The 12,941-nt window shown below is 43.2% G+C and overlaps 1 protein-coding gene across 1 annotated transcript in view; it reads right to left on the bottom strand.

Moving 5' to 3' along the window:
* Positions 1–4,719: 4,719 nt before the first annotated feature.
* Positions 4,720–12,941, bottom strand: part of LOC145412897 (carboxylic ester hydrolase-like) — a 52,637-nt gene continuing 44,415 nt past the window's right edge. Inside the window, exons 11-13 of the mRNA XM_080282694.1 lie at positions 12,221–12,280; positions 5,902–6,057; positions 4,720–4,890 (exon numbers count right to left, since the gene is read on the bottom strand). Of these exons, the coding sequence (XP_080138820.1) occupies positions 4,720–4,890; positions 5,902–6,057; positions 12,221–12,280 (387 nt within the window). The remainder of the gene's footprint in view (positions 4,891–5,901; positions 6,058–12,220; positions 12,281–12,941) is intronic.

Here is a 12,941-nt window from a genome sequence, read left to right as displayed (position 1 = left end):
GGGCAGATGAAGCCCGTCAGAGAAATAGGGGAATTAGGTGCGATGTTGAGAGGGGAGGATGGCTGTTGCCGTTGCTACTGCTGCTGCTGCTGCTGGGCTGTGGCTGCTACTGGACTGCTGCTGCTGCTGCTGCAGGGCTGCTGAGCTGCTGGGCGCTGTTGCTGCTGCTGCTGGGCTGCCGCCGCTGGTGGGCTGCTGCTGCTGCTGCTGCCGCTACGTCTGGGATGCTGCTGCTGCTGCTGCTGCTGCTGCTGGGTTGCTACTGCTGCACCCACGGCCGACTTTGCACTTGATGAGACAGTCGTGTGGCGCATGTAATTATAGAAAGTGTGGACCTCCTTGCTGCACTGACGTATTGCGTTAGTCCCATTGCCTTCATCTATTTATTTAGACTCCTGGTGGTCTGTTGGACTAGGGTGCTCCAACTGGGTGTGGCTCATTAGAGTCTAGGGCAGGATTCTCAGACATACTTACGATCATATCCCTGTCGTAACTGCAAATTGTTTTCACAGGAAGGGTTAAGTGAATGCTGGTCTCTGCCTATGATTCTTGTTCTTCCTGCAAGACGCATGTATAAAATATGAGAAAATTTATAATTTATTTTGTCCTGTTAAAATAAATCTAAGTAGCGACAGGAATCGATCGTAAATATGTTGATGAGGAAATAATACAGTGTTGATGGGGAAATAACAGGTAGACTCATTAAGCGAACTTTAGACCTTACCTGTACAACGAACTGTGACTCAAGTGATAATGCTGTAGGTCTGGTGAGATAATGACGCTGTGGCGGATATGGGCGTTATCTGAAGGTTAATGCAATGTGAGAGTCGTACGGAGACACACAAAACAACTTTATCCTTGTCATAGCAGACTTCGTAGTAATTCTTCACTGGCGACTTCAGGCGGGTTTTTGCGTCTTTAAAAGTCAAGATATCTCGACTACTCTTGGATACCCATATTGACTATCGTGCTGATCCCTGTTCTCGCGTGCACCGACAGTCAGCATTGAAAATGAATTGACTCTATTTACTCTAACCTGGCCCATGTTTTCGTCCTCTTGCAGCTTATTTCACAAGGTACAGGCATGGAAAAAAAAACAATGCTACGACTCTACATGCTTTCTATAGCACTTCTTCATGACTACCACCATATTTTTGTGTTTGTGGTTACATCTCAGCATTCAAGATAGATATATAGCAGTTATAGACCAAGTTAGTTTAGAGTATAATCAATGTTAGTCAATGATGCTCCTGACTTATTTTGACATATACTGATTTTATATTAAATTTTACTGTAAATTCACGCAGCATATCAGCTTCCTAGGTGAAATACAGTTTCTTGTGGTGAAATACAGGCTCTTGTGGTGAAATACAGACTCTTGTGGTGAAATACAGACTCTTGTGGTGAAGTAAACAGTTAAGTGGACATCAGCGTAATATAAGTGGTGTGGATGGCCGAATCAATACGGCATGATGTAATAAAATGAACCTGTTACCATCAGCTGATTTCTGTTTTTGCGACACACTTCATATTCAGTAAAGCCAAGACTGGTCAAAATGTATTCTGACTTAAAAATCCCTCCAAAACACGCCTCTACTTTGCCCGTGACACCTTCATATTGCCATGTATGATTTTTGTACCTGTTAAATGGGGACATAATTTGGATTTTGGATTACCTTCACCTGACAGAAAATTGCTGCTCGATATCAAATGCTGGTCTGCTAAAGGAGACAGGTTTTAAGCATTTACTCTTTCCTGACAAATATACCTTAGCCCTTTTCAGCCCAGTTAATGGCCAGTTGTAGCCAGACGGAAGGTTTGGTTTGTCTAGTAACCAAGGAGACTCATTTCCATCCCATAACCCAGGATGCAAGCACAACTCAGTATTCATTTGTGTAGGTAGCCAAGCATTTTTTATTTTTACTAGAAACCAAGGAGAATCATCCTACTTCATGATCAAGGCTCGCTGAACTTAATGCAACCACGATTTAGTATTTATATGTGTGAGTAACCATTTTTTTGGTGTTGTAACCAAGGAGACTCATTTTTACCTCAGTACCAAGCTCGTTCAACTGAATGCAACCAACTACATAAAATAATGTTGTAGGGTATGATGAAATGTTAAGGAAATAATGCATAGGTGTGGTTTTATCTTATCTATCTATCTATCAATAGCCGGACGCACAAATCCCGCAAATGGTGGCCGCAGACAAAACGCCTCCAAGTCGCTCTGTCACTCACCATTTGACTGCCCTCTAACCAACTCACTCCCCTTCCCTCATATACGACGCCCTAATCCAGCAAAGGGTGGCCGCAGACAAAACGCCTCCAAGTCTCTCAGTCACCCACCATTTGACTACCCTCCCCCCAGCTCACTCCCCCTTCCCTCATATACCTCTCAACTCCATCCCTCCACCTCATCCTCGGTCTCCCCCTCCCTCTCCCTCTTATTCTGCCATTAAATAACACTTAACCAGCTCAGTAGCGACGCTTTCACAACGATCAAGCTGACTGTAGCGAAAGGATTATATATAACCAAAATAAATCGCAAAGGAAGAGGGAATACGAAATCTACTGGCAATGAGAATACCCTAAAAGAAAATATATGTCTCTCTGTCTACTAACCTGTCTGTCTGTCTGTCTCTTTGTCTACTTGTCTATCTTCCTACCTGTCTATCTGTCTACCTGTCTGTCTATCTACCCATCTATCTGTCTATCTACCTACCAACCAACCTACCTCTCTACTTACCCTTCTCTCTCTCTCTCTCTCTCTCTCTCTCTCTCTCTCTCTCTCTCTCTCTCTCTCTCATCCAATCATTCTGGACTTCATCAACAACGTAGGGGCCAAGGACTACGTTACTCAGTCCCGACATTTAAAGCGATAACGACCAGCCTCGCTTGTCCCTGAGTGGCATTATTTGAGCAATGAACACCAACCAGTCCTCCACCACTCGACTGGAGCGCCTAAACCCACTCAGCAGCCACTCCATTAAACGCCAAAGTCGGATGAGACAGCTGGGCTCTAGACAAGATGGACATTATCTGCGGTGTGACTGATGCAACAGGAAGGTGATACAGAGTGACAGCGGCACTCCAGGAGGCTTTGGCTAACACATTTTCCTCAGCGAGTTATTCTATACACTGGACCTCTCTATCTTTCATGTTATTATTTCAGAATATGATGAGAATGATATATATTCATTTCAAAAATTGTTCTGTCTATATATCTCTATCTATTGCCAGACGCTTTAATCCCGTAAGGGGTGGCCACAAACAAATCGCCTCCATGTCGCCCTGTCCCCCGCCATTTCATTGCCCTGCTTGCATCTCACCCTCCCTCTTTCATATACTGTACCTCTCCACTCCATCCCTCCATCTCATCCTTGGCCTCCCCTTTCCTCTTCCTCTCTCCACCTCACTCACATACACTCTTCTCGTTAAGGCAGAATATGGGGACTTGTGGAGGTGTTCAGTACGTGGGAAGAGAGACAGGCCTCAGGTAACGGGCTGTTGAATCTATACCCAAAGTCGTGCACATAAAAAAAATAAATCAACAATAAAGGCGTATTACGAGGCTTCCAGATCCTCCCAAAATACGGCCTAGGTACAGAGCCCGGGTGGGATTCTCCAGTATATTTACGACTGACTCTCTGCTTCGTAATTTTTTTCTGTTTACGATGCTCCATAGTACCCGTTCCTCTTTTCTGCTTACAATGTTTCCAAACACCTGTTCCTTAGCCATTTTTTCTGCATACTACGCCATCCTGTGTTATGGTATCTTGTATAATTATGTCCTTTTCAGTATCGACATTTTCTTTTTTTTCTCTCTCTCTCTATACCTGTCCATCAGACGCAGACCGGTGCCGCAGCCCCTTCCTGTCGGCCCCGGGGACCGCAGCCCTTGGGAACCCCAGACCGCCCCCAGAACTCCCGGGGGGGAAACTCCCCACACCTCGATGGCAGAGGTCCTCATCCTCTGTCAGGAGCCTGAACGACCGGTTCAGGCAGTTGTTCGGCCCCAGTCCTGAGGGCCACACTCCTGTCACCAGCCCTGAGAGGGCGGGACCCTTCGCCACCCACAGCCCTGGATGAGAACGGACGCCCCTGCGTGTGATCCCGTGCCCTCTGAGTATGGAAGCTGTAATGCTAGGTGTTTTGGGCTCGGCTTCCCGTTCCTTAAACGCCTAACGTGTAGCGGGGCTCTCTTTCGAGACCGGGACTTAGACAAATAGGAGAGTGGCAGGACACAAAAACTCCGGGCAATAACCTTACACATGTATTACTCAGTCAGACAGGGGAATCAGCAGATGTTACAGACACGATATACTGGGCGATTATAAACTCTTATAACTAGATAGGGTTAATAGTATCTCCCAGGATACTGTTTGGGAATACAGTGAAAACAACACTTGAGGCGGAATATTCTAAATTGGTATAGTCCAGGGTCTCTAAGTGAGTGGAGATGCTAGGGCTATATCTCACTGGGGGGGGGGTGTAAGGCACTGGGGTCTGATTATGTTTATGGTAGTATGAGGGAGAGTCTAATGGTAGCGTGTTCACTTTGTTATTTTCTACTCATAGATTGCTTTTGATCAATTACCATTACTCACTCCACTGTCTTGGTGTTTATCTTATTACTGTATGGTAGTTCACTGTGTCTATTCTTCTTGCTAACACTTTAGTCTATCACTGTTAATTCACTATTCCACCTCATCACTGCTAGATCACTATTATGGCACAGTCACAGTCACTATGGTTCATCTGGCGCCAAGGGTGCAGCTTAGGGGCAGCACAGCTCCGCTGCTGATGGGGCTGGGCACCACCCGGAGACTCCGTGCTCAGGGGGCATGGTATCAAGTGCAGGGTGTAGGGAGTTCCCGCCCGGGCATTCTGGGGAGGGTCTGGGGTTCCCGAGGACTGCAGTCCCCAGGGCTGCGCGGTGCTGACAGGAGGGGGCTGCGACACTGGTGTGCATCAGGGTCCGTCAGGTGGGTCTCCTCCAGAGCCAATCATAGGGAGCAGAGGCCGGGGGAGACTACAGGGCCTCTCCAATACTCCTCTACGCCCTCTGTGCTGGGGGTTGGGGTACAGGTGTCAAGCTTAGGCGGCAGGGCAGCTCTTGGCCACTTCCTGCCATAGGGCCCGGCTACTGGCCGTGGCTTCCTAGGGGCACAGCCGCCAAGGCCCGGCTATTGGCTGTGGCTTCCTAGGGGCGTGGCTGCAAGCAGCCAAGGCCCGGCTACTGGCCATGGCCTGAGAGGGTGAGTGACTGCCAGCACACCAAAGGACACCTTCGGAGCGGCTACAGGCCATCTAACGAAAGTGGAAGCGGCTACAGGCCGACTTCTGCAGGAGGGGTGTAGAGCGGCTACAGGCCGACACAGGGGGAATACATTCGAAGCGGCTACTGGCTGTCTGACGAAGGCAGGAGAGGCTACTGGCTGTCTCCTCATTACCCTCTGAGCGGCTACTGGCCATCTCCTTCAGGAGGGGTGAGCGGCTACCAGCCGTCTCAGGGGGAACACCTTCGGAGCGGCTACAGGCCGTCTGATGAAGGTGGGAGTGGTTACAGGTCGACTCCTTCAGGAGGGGTTCGGAGCAGCTACTGGCCCTCTCCGGAAGGATACCTTCAGAGCTACCACGGGTCGTCTCTTGGTGAAGGAGTGAGCGGCTACCGGTAGTCTCCTGATTACCCTCAGGACGGCTACTGGCCATTTCCTTAGCGAGGGACGAGCGGCTACCAGCCATCTCAAGGAGAAAGAAACTTTCAGAGAGGCTACTGGCTGTCTCCCGACGAAGGCAGGAGCGGCTACTGGCCGTATCCTTTGGGGTGCTGGTGGGAGCTGGATGGGCAGCTCCATCCCTTATCTGGTTGGTGAAGGCTCATCCAGAAGGTAGTACAGTATTCCTGCTATGGCGACAGCGGATGGGCTTCAGGTCATAGGGGTGCGCGGCCTGGGCTGACTTAGGTCGTTGTCCCACCGAGTCCCTGCGTGCTGCCGCTGCTCCTCTGTGGGCTCCTTGTGGGGGTGTCCGGGAGTTCATTGGGTCACTATGCTGTATTCCTTGTGGGGGTGGCTGAGTGTTCCAGGGGGCACTATGCTGCATTTTAGAGGCCCCTGGTGGTGCCCAGCCCCGTCAGTAGCGGAGCTGTATCCACCCCTCTGCCCGCGCCCCGGGTGCCAGATACAACCGGAGTGACTATAATTGTGCAATGTCAGTGATCAAGAAGTGCCTTGGCAGAATAGTGAATTGACCCTCTAGTGGAAGTCAGCGACAATACCAAAGTGTCGGAGAGAAGAATAGATACAGTGAACAGTGTACAGAATAATTCAGTAATAATATAAATATCAAAGTGGTGGAGTAAATGATCATAACTGTTTAAAAGCAAAATACGAGTTGAGGGTAACAAAGTAAATACGCTACCATCAGAAATTATCTAGTAATACTAAAATCGTAATCGGACCCCAGTGCCTTACACAACCCTCCCCAGTGAGAAATACCCTTAACAACTCCACATGCACAGAGACCCTGGACTTCCCTGATTAAGAACGCTCTGCCTCAAATGCTATTCACTGTGACTCAAAACAGTATTCTGCGAGATACTACTAACCATATCTAGACATAAGAGTTTATAATTGCGCAGTATACTTGTGCCTGTAACATCTACTTATTCCCCTGCTCAACTAAGCAATACACGTGTAAGGTTTTTGCCTGGACTTTTTGTGTCCTGCCTCTCTCATATTTGTCTAACCCCGGTCTCGAAAGAGAGCCCCGCTATACGCTAGGCATTACACTTTCAGTAGAAGAACTGTTGGTAGTTCAAAATTTTGTTTACCGGTGGAGGAAACACATTTACATGGGAATTTGTGCATGTGGACTTAAAGCTTTTTGACCACTACTCTCAAACATGGATTTAGAGTAAAAGAAATTATAAATATTTACAAGTGCCATGTGCAAAGCAGTTTGCACTAAGCAGTCAAACTGACACATGTGCAAAACAGTTTTCACTGATCAGTCATACTGACATGAGATTACTATGTTTCAACGTATCTTCCAAAAGAAACGGGCAACAATATCTGCCCTACTTTGCTGACCTGCCTGGTTATTTTCTGTACTGATTTAGGATCCTCAAGAGCTAATGCACCAATTTTCTGTGGCTCATCAAGAGGAAGGCAGTTCATTATCGCTTTATTAGGCAGAACCGCACAGGCTAAAATATATATACTGTGCGATTGCTAATTTGGTACGGACTGGCTTCGATAATACAGCAAACTAATATATATTTTGTGTGGTTCCTAATTTGGTAAGGACTGGCTTCCATAATACAGCAAACCTTTTTCCTGAGATCCCCAAAGTACTTTCTTATTAAGTTTCTTGTTAGAGCATGGGAGGCATTGTAACGTTTTTCTGTATCAGTAGCAGGAGCCAAAAATGAAGTTAATAGAAAGGCAAGCATAGCTACTGTCACCTACAAGAAACCCTCTGTAATTACTTGTCTCCAGAATGTAGATAGTCTGCTTTTGGGAAAAAAATCCTTGAATCATGTGCACTGCCTGCCCAGTTCACTGCTAAACCGTAAATTTCATATTAGCATCACAGACACCCATTACATTCATGAGGGAAAAAAAAAATCCTACACCGATACAGTATTTAGAGTAGTTTTATTTTTTCCTTCTGCTATGTGACAAATTTTGGCCCCTGGTTGATACTAGAGTAAGTGCCCACTACAATAATTAAATAGATGTTGGAGACCTCATTCTTGGAGACAAGCGTATTTTCTAGCCTAACAGTTAATTCTTTAAGTGGTCCTGCTCTGCTTAGATTTCGTACTTGGCTAATAATAGTAATATTTGCTTGCATGCTAGGGCAAAAAACCGAGAGCAGGGTAGCTGTACTTGGCTACCCATGATGTGAGCTTCACGATGGTATTAATGTTGAAAGTGCACTGTCAGATGAAGTATTGCCATATAAAAATGATGCAGGTAAACAGTAGATGTTACTAAATGCCTTCAAATTATGCTTAGAAGGTTGTCTTATTCAAATATATAAGCCATTCGGGTGGGGGAGTTGTTGTTATGGTCGTACATTTTCATGGGTATCCACATCTTCTTCAAATATAAGAAATACTTCGTTCCCGATGTTTTTTTGTTGATCCATTGGTTAATCATTATTTTTCCTAATCAATCGGACTGCAACAATTTCGTCCTGTTTACATATCAGATAAAAACAACACTATTCTTTTACAACGGGACATCACCTTCGGGGGGGGAGGGCTCCCGACGATACGCACACTAAGGTTCCAACAATCGATCGGGAAAACGATGATTAGTAATACAACCACACCATAACCTTGCAGCCCGAAGGTGATCGGGTCTCCTACTGCGTCACCTCTTGTTGGAGAAATAAAGGTTTCTCGGGCTACAGAACATTTGCCTTGTCACTCAATGCAAAGAACTAGGGCAGGACTACATAATGTGAATGGATGGTGGAATTACCAACCCGCCAAGTGACGCTATAGATGTACATTTTATAGCTCTATGTTCTTTCCATAGCTCTTTCTCGTGACTAATATAATATTTTAGTGCTAATCTATTACCGCAACTCAGCATTGAAGACTGGGGGATGGGGGAGGGGAATGGCAATCTTAGGCCAAGTTAGAGTAAAAACGTTATAGCAATGGTAAAGGCTGATGAAAACTACAGTATCATCATCGTTATCATTATCTAGAAACCAGGTCGACCAAAACATGTAAGCAAGAACACTAAAATAAAATTTATTGGGTAAAATGGGTGACAATTACCCCTGAACAGCAAAACACACTTCGCTAATTTATATCCACTAAACAAGAAAAAAGGAAAACAAGAAAGCAGGAACACTAACTACTCTTTATTATAATGGGCGACAGTGAATTACTCACAAAATAATAGCTTTCGCTAATTACTGCCCACCAAATATGAAACTAAATACCTGTATCGTGTGAAATATTCGAAGCATCGTCTAGTGCTAAATGGGACTGCATATAATGGTCATTTACCGATGGGTTTCTGCATATCTGGTAATCTTGAAAGCTTGAGAGTTGAAGCTGATAAATAACTTGTGAAACTTAGTAAAAAAAAAAAAAGAATGAAATGGTAATCTGTATGCTCGCAGGTAACAAGTTACACTAGTTCATAATGTAAAGCACAGAAGAGCATAATTGTTTTATTGACTGTAATGCAGTCGCTTCGTATATGTATTCATAAAACCGTTTGATTAATGGAACTCCAAGCCTCACACAACAAAACTATAGTCAACAATAATCAAGATTTCTACGGGCCTACATGGCATATACATTCTCTGCCTTTTATCTTCAACGATGAAGAAGCTAGGTAAAGGAAATAGAGACATGGTAGAGGAAATCGATAGTCCAGAATAATTAAAATATCAACAACCTTGATTCAAACTTTATTCTCTGCCAAAACTTATCCACAGTATTATATAACTTGCACAGCGCTCATATCCATAGTGATACATAGATTATATTCGCTATGTTTATATCCACACTCTTTCATGGCCAACAGATTCTCTCCCTGATTTAACATAAACTTGTATCCACAGTGATACTTAGTGTTCACTTTTTCTGCCTGGTTCGTACAGTAATATATACCCAATTCGTTCTATGGTGGTTATATTTACAGTGATTTGCAAGTTACATATTCTTTACCTGGCACATATCCACAGTGACTTATAGATACATCGTCTCTTCCGGGTTTACCCTAACCTCACAGTTATTCATTCTCTACCACAGCGGTACATAACTAACATAATATTTTCTACCAGGTTTCTACACCCAGCACTGAATTTGTGTACAAGAAGAAACTTAACACATTCAGTCGGATAATTCTAGCTTCTGGAGAGGCATTCCAAACCGAATAGGTAAAATTCAGCATCCATTAGGCCTCCCATTGTGAGAGGTGTTTCCAAAATTGAATAAAATAGTCTAATAGTATACCCACCACCAGACACCTTGTCTCGTAAGCCCCGCCTCCTTCCTGAAGCCATGGTCCCGCCTCTCCCCACCTACTCCCTGGCCAGTGGGTGAGGAGGGGCGGGGCCTGAGAAACAAGCTGGTTGGTGGAGGGTATAGCAAGAATAAGCTTAAAATTTACGTCACGGTGCTAAAGTACTAAAGGAGCTAATGTCTTCAGTATGTTTTCTTACAATTTTTTTTTACATTAATATTTCTGTTTTTCTCATTACTATTGCTGTTTCTTGCCATTATTATTATTACTCTTTTTGCCATTGTTATTATTATTATTATTTTAATGCTTTTATTTACTGTTTATTACTATTGTTATCCTTTTTCACAAAATTATGACACTTTTTGCCAATATTATTACTATTTTTAACTTATTATTATTTTGTCATTATTATTACTATTTCTGCCATTATTATTACTATTTTATCTATTACCATTTTTAACTTATTACTATTTTGCCATATTTATTACTATTTTTAACTTATTATTACTATTTCTACCATTATTATTACCGTACTATTATTGACATTATTACTGTTGTTGACCTATTACTTTTCTGCCATTATTATTACTATGTTTTTATTATTTTTGTCATTATTATTATTATTATTTTTGTCATTACTATTCCTAGTTTTTGCCAGTTTTATTAGTATTTTTTGCAATTATGTACCATTTTTGGCATAGTTATTATTACAAGTTTTTTCCATTATTACTATTATTTTTGCCATAATTTTTATATTTTGTCATTATTATTGCAAGCTTGGTTTAAATGATCTCCTGAAGGAAACGGATTATACACTGATTGGCCCTAAAATTGATCTCTGCATCTTCAATACAGAACTGTGACAACAGATTAACGCGAAAATATGATGCTGGTCATGAGGAAATGCTATGGAATGAATGTGAGGCCATAATATTGTTTTCTGTCACTGGGGAACGTGGAATATATTATAGAAGGTTGAATCTCATTGCCAAGTTAAAGTGAAAAAAAAAAAAGTACAGTATAATTGCCTGGAGGTGTCAAGAATAAACCAAACAAGGGAATTCGTCAACGGCGCACTAAGGAACCAGCTGAGGGAGGGGTAAAGAAATGGACATGGCAAGCAAAAGATTTTTTTTTTTTATAATGTAAGGAAGAAACAACCAATGGCTAGAAGCAGGAGAAATTGTTTCCCCCCCTCCGAGAAAAAAAAAAAAAAGCCAAATTTAAGATACGTTCATTTTGAGATGCTGGCCACACTTTATTTAAAAGACCGGAGGTCATAGGCAGAAGGGAATACAGAGAGAAGAAGACGGTTCTGGGGTTGACCAGTTGCATACATGAAGGACTGGGATTAGTAGTTAACTCTTTCATTGGAGAGCTAGCAGACGTTTGCTACACGCCTGTTGTAATGAAGGAGGAATCCATCAGGCAGTTCAGAGGAGCAGTGACCATTGATGCAGCTATAGATAATAGATAAAGATGCAACAATGTGACTAAGAGAAAGAGGTGGAAAGGAGTCAGTAAGAGGAGGCGAGCTGTGATGGAAATCCTTTGACTCCACCCTGATGAAAAGACCTGTATGTGGGGAGCGCTCCACATGGGCGAAGAAAACCCCCGTATTAAGTCAACAGCTGAACAGGGGTAAGAAAGACACGGAGTCAGAATGGGTGGGATGACCTGCTAATTTGGGTAACAATGAGACTGACTCAGGAAAATTCTCGTACACCTTGTGAAAATGAGTGTTGCAGGAGTAGTTGTTTCAGTGTAATGAAGGTTTATTTCAAAATATTTTCCAAGAATGAAAGTTGTTGACGAGGGGAGGTAAAAAAAAAAAAAAAAAAAGGCAGAGACAAAAGAAAAGTTGACAGTATGAGTTTGATCTATGGTAGGGGATGGGGACAGGCCGCGGAATTATACCCTGTTAAAACGCGTGTTATAGGTTCAATGACTCGAGTGTAGCAAAGGTGCATTCCAAAGGTATTCTACAACAAAAAGGTAAGCTAGCATTGCTCTCTGCTACCTTGGGTCTTGCGACTCAGGTGGAAGTAGGTCATCGGATAAAATGGGTTCACACACACACACACACACACACACACACACACACACACACACACACACACTCAGAGGTCATTGTGGTGGTGGTGGCCGGGGTCTGACTGGGCACTGTCGACCTCGCCGTGCTGGGCTGGATGAAGGGGTTGTCTCCTATATATCACTTTATCGGGGTGTAGCAGCAGGTTTGTCCTGGTAAGAAGGCTCTCCAGGAAAGCCCGGGTCTGAAATAAATCACAACCATCATCATCATCAGGAAAATCCATGTCAGAAATAAATCATCACCATCATCATCATCATTACCATCATGAAACAACGTGTGAAATAAATCATGTCTGAAATAAATCATCATTATCATCATCATCATCATCACCACCAGGAAAAAAACGTGTTTGAAATAAATCATCACGCCTAAAATAAATCATCATCATCATCTTTAGAAAAACCCTCTCTCAGATAAATCATCATCACTGTCAGGAAAACACGTGTGTGAAGATTATCATCAGGAAAAAAAAAATATGTCTTTAATAAATCCTTATCATCATCATCATCATCATTGTTAAAGAACCCTTTTCTTAGATCAAACATCACCATCATCATCAGGGAAACCCATCTCATATAAACCATCATCTTCATCATAATCATCATCAGGGAAACCCATGTCATTAAAAACCACCACCTTCATCATCATCTTCATCATTATCATCATCATGATCATCAGGAAAACATCTCATATAAACCATCATCATCATCATCATTAGGGAAAAGAAAACATTTCTGAAATAAATCATCATTATCAAGAAAACCCAAGTCTCAGATGAATTATAATTATCATCATCATTATCGTCATCATCAGAAAAAAACTTGTTTGAAGTGAATCATCAA

Source organism: Coenobita brevimanus, chromosome 94 (genome assembly GCF_032717465.1).
Source record: "Coenobita brevimanus isolate Jiangsu-jjx chromosome 94, ASM3271746v2, whole genome shotgun sequence".
NCBI lineage: Eukaryota > Metazoa > Arthropoda > Malacostraca > Decapoda > Coenobitidae > Coenobita > Coenobita brevimanus.
The sequence above is the reverse complement of the archived record's forward strand: the minus strand, read 5'-3'. Positions and strand labels throughout refer to the sequence as shown.